Below are 19,426 nucleotides of genomic sequence, written 5' to 3'. Positions count from 1 at the left end.
AGCCTTAAGTTCACCACAGAAATGGATTTCTTCCTCTAGAAGGTAAGTGCCAAGAGCAAGAGCTGAGGGTCAGAACAGGGAGGAGGGGGAGAGGACAGTCTCACTCTTGCTAGAGCTGGTGGTAAACGAATAAGGGGTTTTTCCCATCTTCAGAATGGGAAGGTGGGGGGGGGGGGTGAAGAAGCTTGCCAGTTTATGATTCTGCCTGGCTACCCGAAGACAGCTCATCCAAACCTGGCTTCTGAACTTGGCCCATACGTGGACCTGCGGAGAGGGAGCACCTCAGAATTTTTGAGATCACCAGTGCCACCAATGACCCTGGATGGACTCCAAAGGAGGCTATTTCCAGTTAGCCACATTGGAAGGACACTCATGCATTCAAATGGTCATTGAGGTGTGCCATTAAAGTGGAGCAGGGAATTGTGGACCTGGCTCCCCAATAGGGTTAAAAGCTGCCTCAGTCTTCCTAATCAAATTAATGGGAAAACTTGAGAAACAGATGGGATGGAGAAGCAAGGGGAGTCCTCTTTTACACTTAGTTGGCTCCACAGTCAGAGCTTCTGCTTTTTTCTGGTTCCTTGATGCACATTTAAGGCCTGCCTTTCAGCCGTGCATTCATTTCTTTTGGAGGCATAGGTGCTTCACGCTCCTGAAAATCGGGGCCTCTTTGCTTGTGAAAGGTGCTGGATTGACACTCTTGGGGACTCCAGTCCAGTCCCCCTTATCCACAGAACTGATATACCACAGGTAGCCACTTCTCGAACTAACCAATGTAAAGGATAACTTCTGGAGGAACCACCTCCATCGGTGAGATGGTAGTTTATTCTCCCTACTTATTCAGTATGCAGTACCAGTTGTGGTGATGTGACTGCTTATCCACTAGAAACTGAAGCAAGGTCATAACTGTAGGCCTTTGTGAGCCCTCATATAGTGTCACTGCTCACGAGTGAATAAAAATTAATTTTAACAAGAAATAACTCCTAATCTCTCTTTTCAGATATAGATAACCTCTTTATGTACTACAAATGATTGTGACTGTTTCCCTCTTCCCTTCCCAGCACCTGCCCCAAACTAGTGGTGCTGAGCCATTTTTTTTTTTAATTTTTATTTTTTTTGGTCACGTGTTTGCATTCTGAAATGGTATTGGCTTATAGGGTGGCACATTTTTATAATGGTGTCAACTGAGCTCTGAAGAGTAACTTTCCAAAACTCTTGAGCTTTTTTTCTTTCCCCTTTGCGGCTTAAGAACTTTCACCTCAGATCATCATGGAGTGGCAAGACCAATACAGCTTCATAGTCTGCAAAGCCCCATATGTTGTCTGACTATTTTGCAGTAGAAGAAAATGAAGGGTTCAGTTTGTTGGAAAGAATGCCCCTTCCACTCCCCAGTGAGCCTTGCTCTCTTTCTCTTCCTCCTCTTGTGCACAAGCATTCAATCTAGTATTCACCTGTCATGGATGAAAAATGTTAACTAGCTAGCTGTGTACTAGCGTCAGATTATTGAGAGCTGGCTTGGCCGGTTCAGTTGGATGACTCAATACACGTAGACCAAACCAAGTGCTGGCATGAAATGGAGTCTTGGTATCTTTGTTCTCACATACTGTAGCATGAGGCTTCTCAAGAATGATCAGATAGAATCAGAAATAGAATATTATATTTCTTAAGCACAGCCAGCAGGATGCATGCACTGTACAGACAGGGAGATGCAGAATTTACCATTTTACAGTGATGTTGTAACTGAACATGGGCTAACTTCTGCCCTCTGCAGAGAATACACTTTCCTCTCAGGAGTTAAATCTGCCTCTGTCCACTTGCCATATGGCACTGGGCCCAGGAAACAGACCTTTGAATATGCTGATGGATTCTTTACCCAATTGTCTGTCACCTAGCCAAGGGAGAGTTCCAAAGGACTGTCCCTGACTGACAACTCCGTTTCCAAACTCTTCTGGGTGAGGGTTGAGATACAGCATAAAGATTCCTGAAATAAGGCAACTAAGGACAGGGAAGGGGTCTCCTTCCAGGCAGTATGTTCTATGGGACTGAGCATGGTATTGGGACACAGGGTTGCTTGATTTCTAGTCCTGACTTTGTCACAAGTTTTACTAGGCCAATGGCAAATCACCTATTCTGCCTCATCCTGTAAAGCGAGACTGATGAAACAAACTTGGAATTATTGTGAGCTTTAGTTAATGCTTGTGCAGCACTCTGAAGATGGCACTTACATAGCTGTTTACAAGTGATTACTACAAAGAACTCTGCCTGTAGTATTGATGGTAGAGAGTAAACTGCTCAGTAACTTTCCCTGAACTATCTTGCAAATACCAGTGCTATCTGATTTGATTATATTTTCTCTGACACTACTGCTGGCTCTGGTCCTGCTAGAGCAGAGAAGTCTTGATCAAGTGGCTCATTCAAGGACAAATGCTTTAGCTGAGTCTCCCCCAGATTCCAGGAGAGTGACTTTTTCCTCTCCTTCTCATTTGGCAGTAAAAGGAAGGCTAACGATGCTCCTTTAAATAAAATAAACTTGTTGCATTAGGTTAGTCTAGACAAAGGAAATCAAACTAATTAGCAGAAAGACTGTAATGACAGGTCTTCCTACACTGCACATTAAAAGTACCTCATCCAGGCTCCTGTGGTTTGGTATCTATTCAGAAGGATCGCTCTGGTCTTCCTTCCCGCAAAAGATGAGAAATAGAATAATACTGGGCTTCAGTTAGAGACATAACCATAATTCAATACTAGGCAGAGGTCTGGGGGCCAGGAATGGCTGCCCTGCCAAGCTAATGTCCTAAAACACACAATCTCGGCTTATGCATGGCAACTGATTCCCCTGTGATTGAATCTCCTACTCAATAAGGGGCCAAGTTTATAAACTACTAAAATACAGAAAGAACAAATATTTACATTTTTAAGAAAACAAGAGATGGAGAATCCCGGAACAGAGCATTAATCAAAGCCACAATGTCATAGGTGTGGGACAGCTGATTGTTGCCATCAGTGTGAAGTAGGGGGAAATGAAGTTAGTTTCCAGTATTTGGGATGTAGGATGTGTTGTACTACAGGCACTTTTAAAACACCTCACTAGAAAGTCATCACTTTGTTAATGACAGATCTTGGTAGTAACAATGAATAAATGGCAGTTTCAAAGTTTCTGTAAGCTTCAAGTCCTTTCACCAGGTCCATTGTAAACCTAGAGTATGCATTTTCTGCTACATGAAATAGTCTTGGTTAGCAGTAAAATTCTTACTCATGTTAGGTATACAACTACATTTTAATCTATATTTCGACATCATATATAGCAGTGCATAATCTGTTCATGACATGGCTCAAGCACCAAATGTTGTGATCTAAATCTGTTTTTTGTATAATTGGAAAATGTGACAGTAGTAAAAATGACTTTAAAGATATTAATATACAGATACGCTAAGTCACTAAGGCTTCTTTAGAAGCCATACAAATAACTCTCAAACACAATTTGGGTTTTTCACTCATGTAAAGAAGGAAGACAACTATTAAATTCCAACTCCAGAGTCTTTATTCTACATAGCAAGGAAAAGTTGGTAAGTATAATATACCTGCTTAGAGTATGTACATTGATCTGTTAGGACTACTATATAGAATATTTATAGTCAGTCACTCACAAGCTTTTGCAGGATGCAAATAGGATTCAAAAGTTCATCCAACTGGCAAGATACAATCACACTTGCTAGCCATACTATCCAAGCTTATTTCTGCTGTGATATCTTTGCACAATGATACTGCAACAACATCAAAGGTGTGTGTGTGTGTGTATACACCACTACCTCAATATAACGCGACCCGATATAACACAAATTCGGATATAACGTGGTAAAGCAGTGCTCCGGGGGGCGGGGCTGCGCACTGCGGTGAATCAAAGCAAGTTCAATATACGCGGTTTCACCTATAACGCGGTAAGATTTTTTTTGGCTCCCGAGGACAGCGTTATATCGAGGTAGAGGGGTGTGTGTGTGTGTGTGTGTATATATATTTATATTTTTTATTTTTTTATATATATATTAAAATATAACTTTAAATAACTCTGCCTTGTAGTAGGAAAAAGAGAAAACTGTCTCACTCCTAAGAGGTACCAGATACTTCAACAATGGATGCCAATATAAGAATCTAGATAGCATATAGTCTTTAATACACCTTTAATTATAAACCTTTAATATGGGTTTATACAGATTCTCATTCTGAGGTGCTGTGGCTGCTAAACATCCATAAGATAAAAGGTATGGCTTTTCTAGCTCTTGTTATGCCAGAAGCTCAATCACTATAGATTTCAAGATTGTGGTGTACCAAAACACTGCAAGAGGGAGGTAATGCGCAGCTAGAGTAAAAGCCTTGCAATTTTAAGTTTGACTCATACCTTTTTTAGTATGTCAAAGTTAACTTGCCAGTTTTGCCTTGAATAAAATGTTGAGGTTACCTCATCTGCAACAATCCATATTTTTACAGTAGGGGATTCCTAAAGCATTGCAAACACTCAAGTGGTGGTTTAGTTATGGTATGTTACTTATTTGGTCATGTTATCAAGATGGGTGGTGATAGATCCCTGGAAAAAAAGCCCTCTCTGGTGAGTTGAAACCCAAAGTTCTTCAAAGTAACACTCATCAAAGACACCCTTAAGCAGAATCTCAACTCATACAGCGTAAATATTGATAACTTAGAACAGGGGTAGGCAACCTATGGCATGCGTGCTGATTTTCAGTGGCACTCACACTGCCCGGGTCCTGGCCACCAGTCCGGGGGGCTCTGCATTTTAATTTAATTTTAAATGAAGCTTCTTAAACATTTTAAAAAACTTATTTACTTTACATACAACAATAGTTTAATTATATAGTATAGACTTGTAGAAAGAGACCTTCTAAAGACGTTAAAATGTATTACTGCCATGCAAAACCTTAAATTAGAGTGAATAAATGAAGACTCGGCACATCACTTCTGAAAGGTTGCTGATCCCTGACTTAGATACAACTGAGGACAGACCTGAATGGAAAGCAACTATCAATAAAGGTAGTAAACAGTGAGGCAGACAGATGTGAAAAACTGTTTGAAAAAAGGACCAACTGTCCTACTTTAAATTTTGAAACAAAGTTGTTTAGAATTGGAAAACCAAAGTTTTTCATTTTGAAAATGTCAAAAGAAAGCATTTGAGCAACTTCAAAGCTTCGTTTACTTGAAAAATTTCAAAATACTTGCCACCAACCCTTTCCTGCAAGGAGTTTGTTTTGATAAATCAGTAGTTTCTGATGTAAAAAGTCCTGCTGAAAAATACCTGACCAGGTCTAGACAGAACCTGTCTTTCAGTTCTCTTCCAGAGATAACCCATGTAGTGGGGGGCAATTTGGCCAATTCTGCACTTGTTTATATGTAGAATGTGTGTGTGCATGTGCATGCAGATATCCTCGGATATCCTCCGGTTTGCAGGGCTCTACTAATCAAATTAGCAGATGTGTCAAAAATAGTGGGAGTGGTAAACAATGAAGAGGACAGGTCACTTATTCAGAGTGATCTGGACAGCTTGGTAAACTGGGTGCAAGCAAATAGTGTGTGTTTTTAATATGGCTAAATGTAAGCGTGTACATCTAGGAACAAAGGAATTTAGGCCATACTGACAGGATGGCAGACTCTATCCTGGGAAGCAGTGACTGAAAAAGATTTGAGGATGCTGGTGGATAATCAGTTGAATATGAACTCCCAGTCTGATGCTGTGGCCAAAAGAGTGACTGTGATCCTTGGATACATAAACAGGGGAATCTTGAGTGGGAGTAGAGAGATTATTTTACCTCTATTCTTGGCACTAGTGCAACTGCTGCTGGAAACTGTCCAACTCTGGTACCCACAATGTAAGAAAGATGTTGATAAATTGGGGAAGGTTCAGGGAAGAACCATGAGACTGATTATAGGATTAGAAAACATGTGATAGACTGAGTTCCTGGATTCTATTTAGCTTATTCAAGTGAAAGCTAAGAGGTGACTTTATCAGTCTTTAAGAACCTACACAGAACAAATGTTTAGTAATGGGCTCATCAGTCTAGCAGAGAAAAGGTATAATGCAATCCAGTGGCTGAAAGTTGAAGCTAGACACACTCAGACTGGAAATAAGTCTTTTACCAGTTTCTAACAGTGAGAAATTATTTAATAGTGAAAGTAACTAACCCTTTGAACAACTTACCAAGGGTTGTGGTGGATTCTTCATCACTGTCATTTTAAAAATCAAGATGGGATGGTTCTTCTAAAAGCTCTGCTCTAGGAATTGTTTTGGGGAAGTTCTATGGCCTGTGTTATACAGGAGATCAGACTAGACAATCATATGGCCTTAGAATCTATAAATCTATGAATTACCAGATGCCATCTGGGAGGGATAGCTCAGTAGTTTTGAGCATTGGCCTGCTAAACCCAGGGTTGTGAGCTCAATCCTTGAGGGGGCCACATAAGGATCTGGGGCAAAATCAGTACTTGGTCCTGCTAGTGAAGGCAGGGGGCTGGACTCGATGACCTTTCAGGGTCCCTTCCAGTTCTATGAGATAGGTATATCTCCATATATATATATATATATATGGAGATATACCTATTTATAGCACAGGCAGTATAAATATGGGTTCCCTGATTAAAGGCACACCTGCCTTATGTTATGTTTACTAGGCCAGTTTGGGCTGAGTTTTAAAAAATTTCTATTCTCTCTTTTCTTCGCCCTCCTTTCCTCCCCCCCCCCCCCGCCATAAAACTAACAGATGCTGATGTAGTTGTGGTGTGCAATGGCAAAAATATCTTTCCTGCTACAAGTTTGGCCTCTCATCACAAATAAGTAGCCAACTTTATAGCATTCCATATCACTGCAATTTGTTTATTCCACTTAATGTTTAAAAAAAGAGGAAAAATAATTTCCTTAGGATTTCTATATATCTAATGGTGGTATTAAGTTCTGCCTGCATCACCGGCAAGTGGTATGTAAATTTTCGGGAAGCATAGGAATTTATCAAGGTGGCTATGCGTTTTGGTGTATGTATCCCCAAAGAAGACAACCAAAGTATTCATGCCTCCAAGACTTTAGTTTTATTATTCAGTGTCTCTGGGGAAGTAGTTCATATCTGGGGCATTACGGACCAACACTGAAAGACTTTCACCTGTTCTCCCTTCCTTCACCCTTGAAAAATGAGAAACTTCTCTGTCGTTCCACTGCTACTTCAAAACACAAAGTGAAGCAGGGGTTTTGGAGCTCTGCAAGATAAGAGGAGCCCAAGCAGTGGAGAGCTTAGTATTGTAGATCAGTAACTAACTGTTTAAATCCATATCATTCCTGGCAGGACGTCAGTGCAGAGAAAAATTATGTGATCTCTAATTCTGGCACTGATGATGAAATGAGAAGCTATATTCAAAACTGCCTGAGCTTAGCTTAACTGAATAGCCAAGAAGCCCGTAGTTGTAAACATTGATTCTCTTAGTGGCACAACAATTCTACTTAGTGGTACAACTCTAGAGGCAACTACCCAGGCCGTAGTTTGATCTGGCATTGAAAAGCCAAATGCTACAGCAAGTTGGTATCTTACATCTGGGTGGGGGTTACTTTTAAGTCTTCCTTACAGCCTCCCCCACATCCAAAATAAAGTAACCAGCAAATTATACAATGTTGAACATGCCTTGAGGGAGATGGAAGTTTTTCGTACCTCTGTTGCAGGTAACTTGACTGTATGAGGCATGCTTGTGGGGGGAGGAGGGAAAGAGTGTGTCGGGAGACGGTTAGGTACTACATAAGTCACACTCTCCAAGAATTCCCTCAACTCTTTCCCTGGAGCCTGGGAGTTCTCCTAGCAGCTTGTCTTGGCTGTGGTGTGGCCCTCACAGATACCTCTCATATCTTCAGGATTTGCTGAGGGGCTCCCTACCTTAACATTGAAAAGGTTTTTCAGCAGATCAGCCTTTAATGGTTGCTGCCTATTTCCATAGAATGAACTTTGGGGGCAGTGTGTGAGCCAAGTTTCCAGTAGGTCAGTGGAAGCAGGGGAAATTTGTGTCTGAGCTTAGAGCTGCCCCATAATGGCTGGTGCAGTAACCAGGGAACACACTGGAGTTCTCTAGAAAGGGCTCCTGTGAGAGTATGGGGTTTCTCTTTCCTAACATTTAGGGTTGGTCTTCACTATGGAGAGATCAATGCTTCTGCAATTGATGCAGCAGGGGTCGATTTAGCAGCTCTAGTGAAGACCTGCTAAATCAATGGCAGAGCACTCTCCAATCGACCCTGGTACTCCAGGTCCCCGAGAAGATTAAGGTAAGTCGACAGGAGAGTGTCTCCTGTCAACCCAGTGCGGTGTAGACACCGTGGTAAGTCGACCTAAGCTACATCGACTCCAGCTACGTTATTCACGTTATTCACGTAGCTGGAGAAGCGTAACTTAGATCAACTTCCCTAGTAGTGAAGACAAGACTATAGTATTGGTCCATGTTTAGGGACATAACAGAACCTACTGATTTAAACAGTGTTCTAGTAAAGTATGTACAGTGCCTTAGCATGGATACAAGGGCTAACAAGCAGGCCACAACCCTCTGGAATGTCAGATTGCTTAAGAATTTCACATCACCTGTGACTTTAATTCTTTTTATGTATAGAGACATGAGCAGTGTCTCCATGGAAGCCCAAGGCACATGGAGAGTTTCTAGTCCAGGAAAAATGACCCCAAATCCTCCCAATTGTACTGACTCTGCTCCTGGCACAAGCTGTTCAGTTTCAGGAACTGGGAAGGACCGCTCTTCCCAATGTGAGAGCTTAGGAAAAATTACGGGTTACATTTTTTCCCAAAAGTTTTGCCTCACTCTTGCAGAAGAATTTGACTATAAAACTTGCTTCTGTGGTTGAATCAGGGGCATAAGTCAAAGAAGGTATATCTGTACATGACTTATACCCATGATCAGTCAGAGATGCAAGTATTCTGACCTTTGCCACAATTCATTTTGTAGATACAATTTTGTTCACACCAAGGGTGCTAGCCTTCAGCCTGGTAAAAAAAACAATGCCCCATACATGTTATAGTAGGGCTAGAATGTGAGGAAGCAGCAATTTCTAGCATGTTAGCAATGAACCACATTAGAGCTGTACCCTACAATTCCAATAGGTATGCCTTTGTCCCCATGTGCAGATTAGCGTAATTGACTAGATGCACTATGAGGAAGGGGAGACCAGGGAATTGAGCTCAATTTCCCAAGAACACAATCTGTTAGCTTGGGGTGAAATTACTATGGAATTTAATTCTGGTTTGGTCTTCTTTTGTCTTAACCAGTTTGCTAGTCCTCAAATCTTCCAACTGTTTTTGTGCAACACATGCTATTGTCTTCTTAGAAGACTGAGCCAGATTTTCATCTGGTGTAAATCCACATAACCCCATGGAAATCAGTGGTGTTATGCAACTTACACCAGAAGAGGATCTGGCCCATTTGTCTGCCATCACTTCAGAATCTTTAGTCAAGTAGTGTCTATGGCTCCTCAATGCAAGGTAGACGTTCACTCTAATTGCCAAAAAAGTAGTTAGAAAGTATTAATGTAGCTTCTTCGCTTCTAGGGCAAAGTACATTACCCTTCTGTTACATCATAGCCCTTCTGATAGTGGTCATGTACATACCTCTAAAGTGATGCCTAATGGTCCTCAAACTCTTCATTGCAGATAAGACAACGACATAGTTTGGCCTCAAGTGTTATCTGGAAAAGTTTTGAATACGTTTTAAAGTATTGGATTTTATGTTTTCCCTTCTTATATGTTCTGCAGTTGCAAGGGGCCTAGGATTGGGCATTTTAGTGGTTGAAAATTCATTAACTGGAGAAACGGTCTTTTAGCGTAAAGGCCAGTGCCATTGCAACAAGATGGATACAGTACAGTGCTCCGATGACTTCATGCTGCTAATATGAAATCACAGCAGCACAGGAGTCGCCAAACGAGAACTTAAAGTGAGAAGGTAGCACTGGATCCTTTCTTCATACAAAGGTCCCTGACTGGGCATCTTTAGTTCAACTAATCTCCAAAATCATGTGTAACTGATAAAAAATGAAGAAAGTAGCATTTTGTCTCGATGGCAACAAATAGGAATTCTTTGCTTCCCACACCTACTTTAAGTGCTAGAACTTGGCATCTTATTTCCAAATTTATTTTCTCTCTCTTCGGTTAACAGAAGTACTGCCTCATCTTAAATACTGAGGAAAGTTTTTAAAGGCTAAAGCCCTGAATATATAAATAACAGCCATATGTATTTTAAGATATATGCATATTTCTCTCTCATGTAACTTCTCTTCCCCATTCTAGCCCTAAAGCAAAACAGAGGTTGCAAAGTAAACCTCTCCATAATAGAGATCCCATTGAATGGCTGACCTTAATTACAGCCCCATGTGCATATCTCTTTAGAGTGCTAGAAGGGATGATCTAGTCAGACCACTTGCATAATACAGGCATGGTACATATTAAAAGGATTAAAAACTGGTTAACTGATGGGTCTCAAATTGTAATTGTAAACATGGAATCATCATCAACTGGGTGTGTTTCCAGTGGGGGTCCTGCAGGGATTGGTTCTTGTCCATATGCTATTTAACATTTTTATCAGTGATTTGAAAGAAAATGTAACATTGTCACTGATAAAGTTTGCAGATGACACACAAATTAGGGGATGGTAGATAATGAAAAGGACAGGTCACTGATTCAGAGTGATCTGGATTGCTTGGTAACCTGGGCACAAGCAAACCATGTATATTTTAATAGTGCTAAATGTAAATGTATAAAACTAGGAACAAAGAATGTAGGCCATACTTACAGAATGGGGGACTCTATAGTGGGACACAGTAACTGAAAAAGATTTGGGGATTGTGGTAGATAATTTGTTGAACATGAGTTCTCAGTGTGATTCTGTGGCCAAAAGATCTAATGTAATTTTGGGATGCATAAACAGGAGAATCTCAAGTAGGAATAGAGGGTGTTTTTAACCTCTATATTTGGTACTGGTGTGACTGATGCTGGAATACTATGTCCAGTTCTGATATCCACAATTCAAGAAAAAATGTTGATAAATTGGACAGGGTTCAGGTACGTATTTATAGAATAGACATTTATCATATCTCCTCTTGGATAAGCTAAACAAATCAGTCCTTTTTAAAGTGGTTTTTACCTGTGAAAAGGTTTTCCAGACCTTGAATCATTCTTGTGCCTCTTTGGTGAACCCTTTCCAGTTTGTCAACAGCCTTTTTGAAGGGCAGACACCAGAACTAGCCACAGTATTCCATTATGGGTCTCATTAATGCCCACACACAGGTAATTACACCTCTCTACTGCTATTTGTTATTACCATTCCTATATATCCAAGGATTGAATTTGTCCTCTTAGCTGCATCATCACAATTTAAATGTGACTTCTTAAGATTACAGAACATAATTAGAGCTGAGCTGGAACAGGACTTTCTATTCCACAAAATACGCTGAAGAATTTTGATTTTTTTTTTCATTCAATAGTGGTTTCAGAAAAAAAATATCTGAGGTGTTTGTGGAAGAGCTACATGCCTGCTCAGCTAGGAGACAGAGCCAGGCAGCCTGCCCACTCACCTGCCAGGAAATGAGGAGCTGTCAAGGTGGGAAAACCACTGCCGGGGGAGCTGGGTCTTGCCAGGTGAGCTGCTGAGGAGCAAGTAGCAGAAGCTGACAGGAAACTCGACATCTGTCCAATGAAATGTTGAAATCAATCCGTTCCCACGTTGCTATTGCCAAATCAGTATATTCTGCCAGGAAAACATTCCACTGGAAAATTTCTGACCGGCTCGAAGTATAATATGTAAGCTGGAAGTTCTTAGACGGCTGCATGTATTGTACTTGACTCACTACAGAGCTAAGTTGAATACTTCAATAAGTTACAAATAACTTAACCTTAATTGTCAACTAACCTTTACAAGGTTCTGGAAGATCCTATGCCATGGGACTAGGAAGCCTACAGAGACAGATGAGCATAAATGGGTGACCACCTGACCTCATTGAGTAAAACACTTATTGACTTCAATGGCTAGAATTTCACTGAATCGGAGTGTCTGTTAATAGCATTGTTCATGTCTTACAAATATATTCAAGCTTAAATGCTTGTTCTCCTGACAAGCTGCTACTGTAGCCCTCTAACAATAGAACAGAAGTGGTCTGATGTTGTCCCACCCTGTTAGAAAGTGTTGGAATCCTGCAAGTTGCTGCTACTAGGCTGTGCCTGCACTAGCACTTTTGTCAGTATAACTTTCAGGGTGTGAAAAAACACACCCCTGAGTGACCTAAGTTACACTGACCTAAGCGTCGGTGTGGGCAGCGCTATGTCGGTGTGAGAGCTGCTCCCGCTGATTTAGTTACCGCCTCTCTCAGAGGTGGTTTTGTTATGTTGATGGGAGAGCTCTCTCTTGTCAGCTTAGAGCATCTTTATCAGACATGCTGCAGTGCTGCATGTGTAGACAAGCCCTTCATTCCTGCTAACTCACTGGAGTAGATATGGCTTATTAAACTCCTCTCTTCCTCCTCACCACAGATTCAAGAGGTGGGACTAGCCTTCTACCAAAGGGAGCTAGATTTTAGGAGATGTGCCCACAAGAGTCCTCGCTTAAGAACTCTTGTGGGCACTGATGGTTAGCAGCCAACCTTGGGGGAGAACTCATTATGATTATATTTTTCTAGGTGATGTTTAACCTCTAATCAATAAATATGACTTCTGTTGGCAGCAGGGTGGGGTCTCCCCCTACACGTTATACCCTCAGTGATTTCCAAGTTTGTATTATTTCTGCAGTAGTTGCTCCTTAACAGCTGCAAAATGCCATGACAATTGAATAGCAAAGGAGGATCCTGACTTTACAAGCTGTATTTACTTGTTTAAAGTCAGGAGGCTCTTTTTATTTTAAAGACAAATCACTAGAAGCCAAAACTTTGTGTCTTTCCAAAGCTCACTTTTTGTAGTGCATATGATTAAGGCCTGATCTCTAGTTAGAAGGCAGGGCTTACTTTCCATGGGAATATTATGACTCCGTAGATCATTGTAGCTATAAACAGTTTTTTAAAAATCTCTCATGATTTACATATGTTTTCATGATTGTTTAGGGTATTTATAAGAACCCAAAGTTGATCTATTGTTCTATTGTCCGCTATCTCACAGTTCCAAATTCAACACATGCAATAGAAATGCAGCAGAACCAAAGACATCGGGGCCCAATTCTTTTCTGCACCAAGACACACTTGGCAATGGGTTGGCCAGGGAACAAGTTACAGCTCCTTGTTTGTCAAGGTGCCCTAGCTCCAGCTCTTATGTAAGTTACAGCATTGTAGGGGCTTCTGCTTTCACTTATAACAGCTGGCTATGGTCCTTAAATGGCTTTATGCCTTCTAGGAATTGTCATAGGGAAGCTTACCACTGCTCTACTTCTATGCTGTAGGTAAGGATGGTGTGAAGATGGGCTCCACTGCCTTTATGCTAATTGAGATTTTTCTGCTTTGCTGGAGGAATTCTCACCTGGCCAGTTGTGGCCAGATTAAATCCCCTTTGTGAATCTTGGGTAGAACGGAACTGGGTCTGAGGCTCTGGCCCATTATTGCCAGCAGTCTATATTCAGTGGACCCAGCCTATTCAGAAACAAAATCAACTTAACATTCATCATGTTACTTTTGCACCTTTGGAGTAGGCTCACTTAAGAATTCTCCAAAATGCTTCTGTGCTTTCATTGAGGGTGTTTTTTGTGGTGGTTACAGAAGTCCATGGAATGTTTCTGTCACCAGGTTGTATGTACCTTTGTTTTCGTGAATACAGTTTGTGCTGCTTACAGTGTCTGGGTTTAAGAGGAGGTGACTTGCAGGTTAGCATGGTTCTGAAGAGGCACCCATGTGATTAGAAATGTGAAGATCTAAAAGGATGCACAACACTTTGACCTACTAGTTTAGGACAGAGTAATACACTCTTTGTGAACATCTAAAAATCCAGATTTGATAGGGATCACATGATAGAAATAACTGGTGTGTGCATACCTGACTACTAAAATACTTGGTTACATGTACTGCAGATTTCAGTTTCTGATAACCTTACAATAGTGGCTTTGAGTAATAATGCTTTATTAGTTATAAACATGGATTTACTGGATAAATACTGGCTTATTATTCCATCAAATGGCCCTCATTCTCTAGGTAGAAGCTATTTCAGTAATTGTTAAGCTACTATAATTTCATGCCTTTTTTCATAGACTCTCAGAACTGGTAGGGCTGGAAGAGACCTACAGTATTATGGGGCTTCTACACCACCCCTTTCTGGAGGAAGAAGGTGAATCAGGCATTTAAAATCTCGGAACAGTTGCACTGAGATCTTGATGCCACTTCTTTTTTTAGAAGGGGTTTTGAATCCCTATGTGATTTTTATTGTTAAATAGTATTGGCTCAATATTTGATACTAACAATGATCTAGTTTATAGTGGAAGCTCACTGATCTGTACAGTTTGTAACTTATGTCGAAATGGATCTCCTCACTCAAGATGTAGTAGTGCTGTGGCTATTATTTTCTGGTGAGGATGGGAGGGTAAGTGGAGTGGGTCTGTTTTCTCTTTCTTTCTGTAAGAAGTGAATTTGTAATTGTTTGGGGGTCTTTGTATATGTGTCTTGAGCCAGAGAATGCATGTTCATAAACAACCATCGGGATCGATTATTTCACCCATTACTGGAGTGCAGCCACAAGTGCACGATAATGCGAGATCAGTTTGAGGAAGTGTGGGACACCTATATTAAGCTGAAACTAAATGTTGGACTGTAGCTATCTGATTAGGTTTTGGCTTGGATACAAGGATTGACATCCAGTGGTCTTGATGGTGAATCTGCACAGAATCTTTTCCAAGAGTTTTATCTAGTCTCCATCTGAGTATTAATGTGCTGAAAGTTAAGCATTTTGAAAATAGGCCATTTATTTAAAGCACCATAGATATCAATGGACACTTAGTTTCCTCTGATTTAGTACTTAAGCAAACTGGCTTGCAAAGGTACTGTCACTTACCACAATACTAGTCTACTCCAGTGTTTCCCAGTGGCCAGAAACCCATCCTGCTGGCATACTTGGTGACCAATGAGCCCAAAAAAGTAGCCATTCTCCTAGGGAACTAAACAGATTTCAAAAGTCATAATATCCCAGCTCCCTTAATAGAATGTGTAGACTTGAATACAATGGAAAGAAATCTGTATATTGGGCTCAATACAGGTGTAAGTGGATACAATTCTGTGGCCTGTGTTAAGCGGGAGGTCAGACTAGATAATCGACTGGTCCCTTCATTTCTTCATTACCATGTTTTAGACATGATGGCAGGGATGTCTTCAAGGGGGCAGAAGAAACAGATTTAAGTTATGGCAAGTTGAAAACCTTTCCTTTCTCCTAAGGTGAATGAAGAGTACAACAGCCATATCTACAACTCTTAGTGAACACTGTCTAGCTGTTGCTGGGATGTGCAGATAAAATAAAGGCAAATTGTGCTGAAGTGTTATGTCTTCTAACCTTCACTTGTATTATTCTTGCAGGATGCTCTGGAAACTTGCCTTATCTGTTTTTCTGGTGGCGATCTTGGTTAAAGTAACAGATACCAGGAAAAACCGTCCTGCAGGAGCAATTCCATCTCCCTACAAAGACAGCACAAGCAACAACTCAGAGAGGAGGCAGCATCTGAACAAAGAAGTACTGGCCTCCAGCCAGGAGGCCCTGGTGGTCACTGAGAGGAAGTACCTTAAAAGTGACTGGTGCAAAACCCAACCCCTGCGGCAGACTGTCAGCGAGGAGGGCTGCATAAGCCGCACCATCATCAACCGTTTCTGCTATGGCCAGTGCAACTCCTTCTATATCCCCCGGCATGTGAAAAAGGATGAGGAATCCTTCCAGTCCTGTGCTTTCTGCAAGCCTCAGAAAGTCACCTCCTTCACGGTGGAGCTGGAGTGCCCTGAGCTGGATCCACCTTTCCGACTCAAGAAAATCCAGAAAGTCAAGCAGTGCAGGTGTATGTCTGTGAACCTCAGCAACTCGGACAAACAGTGAAAGCAAGTATCTGGCTACTGCTTGGCATCACCCCCATCGGATTTGCTGCTGTCTCTCCTCTTCCCTGAGCAGACTCATTGTCAGGTTTTCTTCCTTCAGGATGCATCTCTCTAGCAGGGAAGGCTCACTTGTCATTTGCCTACTGGAAATAAAGTTTGTCCTGGGCTATGTTAGGCACCTTGCCATAAAACCTCAACATATTTCCAATATAATCCTCTTAAAATTGAATCTTTAAGGGTGGAGCAGGACCCTCAGAATTTGGGATCGATCATCTAGGTGACCGATGGCTGAATCCAGCATTAACCTTTCCACTATGTGGGAAAAACCCTCTGCCCTACACTCCAGTCCTTTCTGTGGGAAGAAAATATGTCTCGCTACCTTTGCCGTCTCACTCAATGTTCAGTCTGGAGCTTTTCACCTTCATATTTAAGCGCTTGGTGCTGCCAGCTACAGCTGTGAGGTGCAGCTATGGGATACAGTAGAGTACTAAAAGAAAATGAGAGGCCGCGAGCCTCATGAGAGAACTCTAACTGTAGGATGACGGAGCGCAGAGCCATTCTGTGTCTGAAATGGAGATGAGCATGGGGAGAGGGAACGTTAGGTTGGCCACAACTCTCTCAGCAGCCACCGCTTTTCCATCAGCAGACTGAAGATGGATTCTTGTGCTGTTGCAATTTGACTATATCAAACACAGTCTCTACAGCAATGTTTATTTTGTAACCTAGCTATAGTAAAGTTGTTTAAAATATTATTAGACCTAGCCATGTATATTTTTCTTCTGGCAGAATATTCCGAAGATTAGATTAAAGTGTCTTGAGCAAATAGATTTGATTCAAGTCAGGTGACTGACCTAGCAAACTGACAGGTTTTGAATGGGCTTTCAGTAGATTCTGCCTTAATATGTTCCAAAACCCATCCAGTTATTACTGTGTATTTATACCTATGTGGGGTAGGGTGGGGGGGGGAGGGTGGGAGCAGTATTCCACTTAAGTTATTAAAGCATTGTAGCACAAAGGACAGATTGCAGTCATTGTTGCTTTGAATACAAAAGCTGCCTTACATATCAATTTCTTCAGGTGTCGGGAGTGGCGTCTTCCACACAGTGAATGGGAATCAAGTGACCTTTGTCATGTTGAAGGAAGAGCAGGCTAGCAAATGCTTGTAGAATGGGGTCACAGCTACAGAAATGAGGAAGGGTTCTGTCCCCTCCTTTACAAATTGGGAGGGAATAAGCTGTTGTAACTACTGCAGCAGTGTTGCCCCATTACATTTTTGATATAGGGGTATAATGAATCCATGTCGATGGATATTTTAAAGTCATACTAAGTTACTCACTCACCAAAGTTTAGCATGTTTGTATATTCAGTATGTTCCAGTTCAGATGTCTAAGACTAGTGGCTGTAATGTCTTCTCTTTAAACACAGTAAGTTAATCAAAGAGCACACCAACTAATACAAGAGACTAATGTGTGACCTTATTGCATGTCTTATAGCTTAGCATCTGCAATACTTCTGGGCTAATGAAACCAGCCTGTGGAGCACTTCTCTGGCAATGTCTTCAGGAATGACCAATCCCAAGGGTTAAAAGTGTTACAAACTGTTGCCAGCTATGAGTTCAATGGCACAGTTCACTATTATGCGAGGCAGGCTGCTTTAAGAGGCTTTTGGTACTGATCTCTGCTAGAGCTCACCAATCGGTTTACGGGGATTGGCACGGGGAGGGTGGGATCGGGTAGGTATGTTACCCTGTTACAGCTACATTGCATGTATTTTCTGCCTTGTTACACAATGTCAGAGCTGCCAAGGGAGACTCCTAGTCCAGGGCTCGCTTTAGAGGCTGTTACTGCTACGCTGTCAGCCGTATGAATGGGCACTGCTGAATCCAGGTTATTGGGAGTTTTTTGATAGTACAGAGGGAGTTTGAAATGCCTGCAACCCATTTGGGTTCTAGGATTATGAATGTGTCCTTGAAGGAAGAGATTGTAAAGACAGGACCTTGTGGTTAAGACTAGATAGAAATGCCCTGGGCCCTTCTTAATTATATTAACTCTACAATTATTTAAGGAAAAAATATGCAAGAACGCTTATCATTAAGCTACACCCAAGCAGGGTTTCTCACCAACTTGCAATATGAATATGCTGCAGCATGAAGCTCCTCCGTGGGGCTGTTTGTATGTAAAAACTGAGTAGAGCTTGTAATGGTTCAAACTGTATTTAATTCTTGTTTTATAAATGAAAACAAAAAATGAAGAAATGCTATAATTATTTTATAGGTGTACTATTAAATTATAGAACAAATAAAGATACTCTAGGGTTATATGGAATCCAGGTGTGTGGGCTTTGCTTCTAACTTCAATATCTTACCACTACTTTAACTGATGGTGTATTGGCTCATTCTCCGGTTCTGTGAGGGCTCAGTTTCAGACTTGCCACAAGACTCAGCTAAAGGATTATGTTGTTGTGCTACCTTGGGAGCATGTAGGAACAAGATGGATACAACCTGCTCTTGTTACCTTCTTGCATGGAGGTGATGAGGGACAATAACCTTCACCAGCCCTATACTTGAGGTAAATCACATCCCACTCTCAAATGCTGGTTCAGCCATGCTGCTCAAAGACTTACAATCATAGAATATTAGGGTTGGAAGGAACCTCAGGAGGTCATCTAGTCCACCCCCCTGCTCAAAGTAGGACCAATCCCCAAATGGCCCCCTCAAGGATTGAGCTCATAACCCTGGGTTTAGCAGGCCAATGCTCAAACCACTGAGCTATCGCTCCCCTAGATTTTTGTTGAAGAGTGTAATTTCCTGACCAGGCACCAAACCCAGGCCATGGTGATGAAAGCACCACATCCTAACCACTAGACCACCATGGAGATTTGGTGAGGGGGGAGCCAAAGCTCCACCAATGGCTGGCCTGTCTGCCCACAGAGGCTGCCCTGTGTCATGCCTCAACCTACATGGTGCTACCCACAATGCAGATGTCCTATCTAGGTGAGTAAAGGGGTGTCTTATGCACTTGACCTGATATTGCAAGGAAGAGAGTGGCCATGATTTCTAGTGATTGGGTTGGGCTGGAGAGAAGATGGTTGCATAGCAGGTGGCAGGAATGTGTGGCTCTCCCACTATTTGGTCATTTGTCCTCAACAAAGTAAATTCTTCCAAGTTTAACAGCCTTTGGCAAAATGTCTTATAATAGTCAGTTGGCATGAAACCAATTGGGTTCTAAAGTAATCTAACAGTATAATCCCCTTTATGGGTTTTTTTTTAACCATACTATAGCAAAGATATAGTCTAAAATTCTTAGGTTTAGAGATGTTTTTATAGAACTCACAATCTAAGGAAAAAGATGAGATTTTGTCCAT

At 41.5% G+C, this 19,426-nt stretch overlaps 1 protein-coding gene across 1 annotated transcript; it reads left to right on the top strand.

Annotated features, from left to right (window-relative positions):
- The first annotated feature begins 15,557 nt into the window (after positions 1–15,557).
- Positions 15,558–16,064, top strand: GREM2 (gremlin 2, DAN family BMP antagonist). Its single transcript, XM_065402097.1, has one exon. The coding sequence runs from the start codon at positions 15,558–15,560 to the stop codon at positions 16,062–16,064; it is 507 nt and encodes a 168-aa protein (XP_065258169.1).
- The last annotated feature ends 3,362 nt before the right edge of the window (positions 16,065–19,426 follow it).

Source organism: Emys orbicularis, chromosome 3 (assembly GCF_028017835.1).
Source record: "Emys orbicularis isolate rEmyOrb1 chromosome 3, rEmyOrb1.hap1, whole genome shotgun sequence".
NCBI classification, from domain to species: domain Eukaryota; kingdom Metazoa; phylum Chordata; order Testudines; family Emydidae; genus Emys; species Emys orbicularis.
This window is presented reverse-complemented; position numbering and strand designations above follow the sequence as displayed.

Coding starts and splice junctions, on each gene's coding strand:
- GREM2 (XM_065402097.1), top strand. CDS start 15,558: ATGCTCTGGAAACTTGCCTTATCTGTTTTTCTGGTGGCGATCTTGGTT.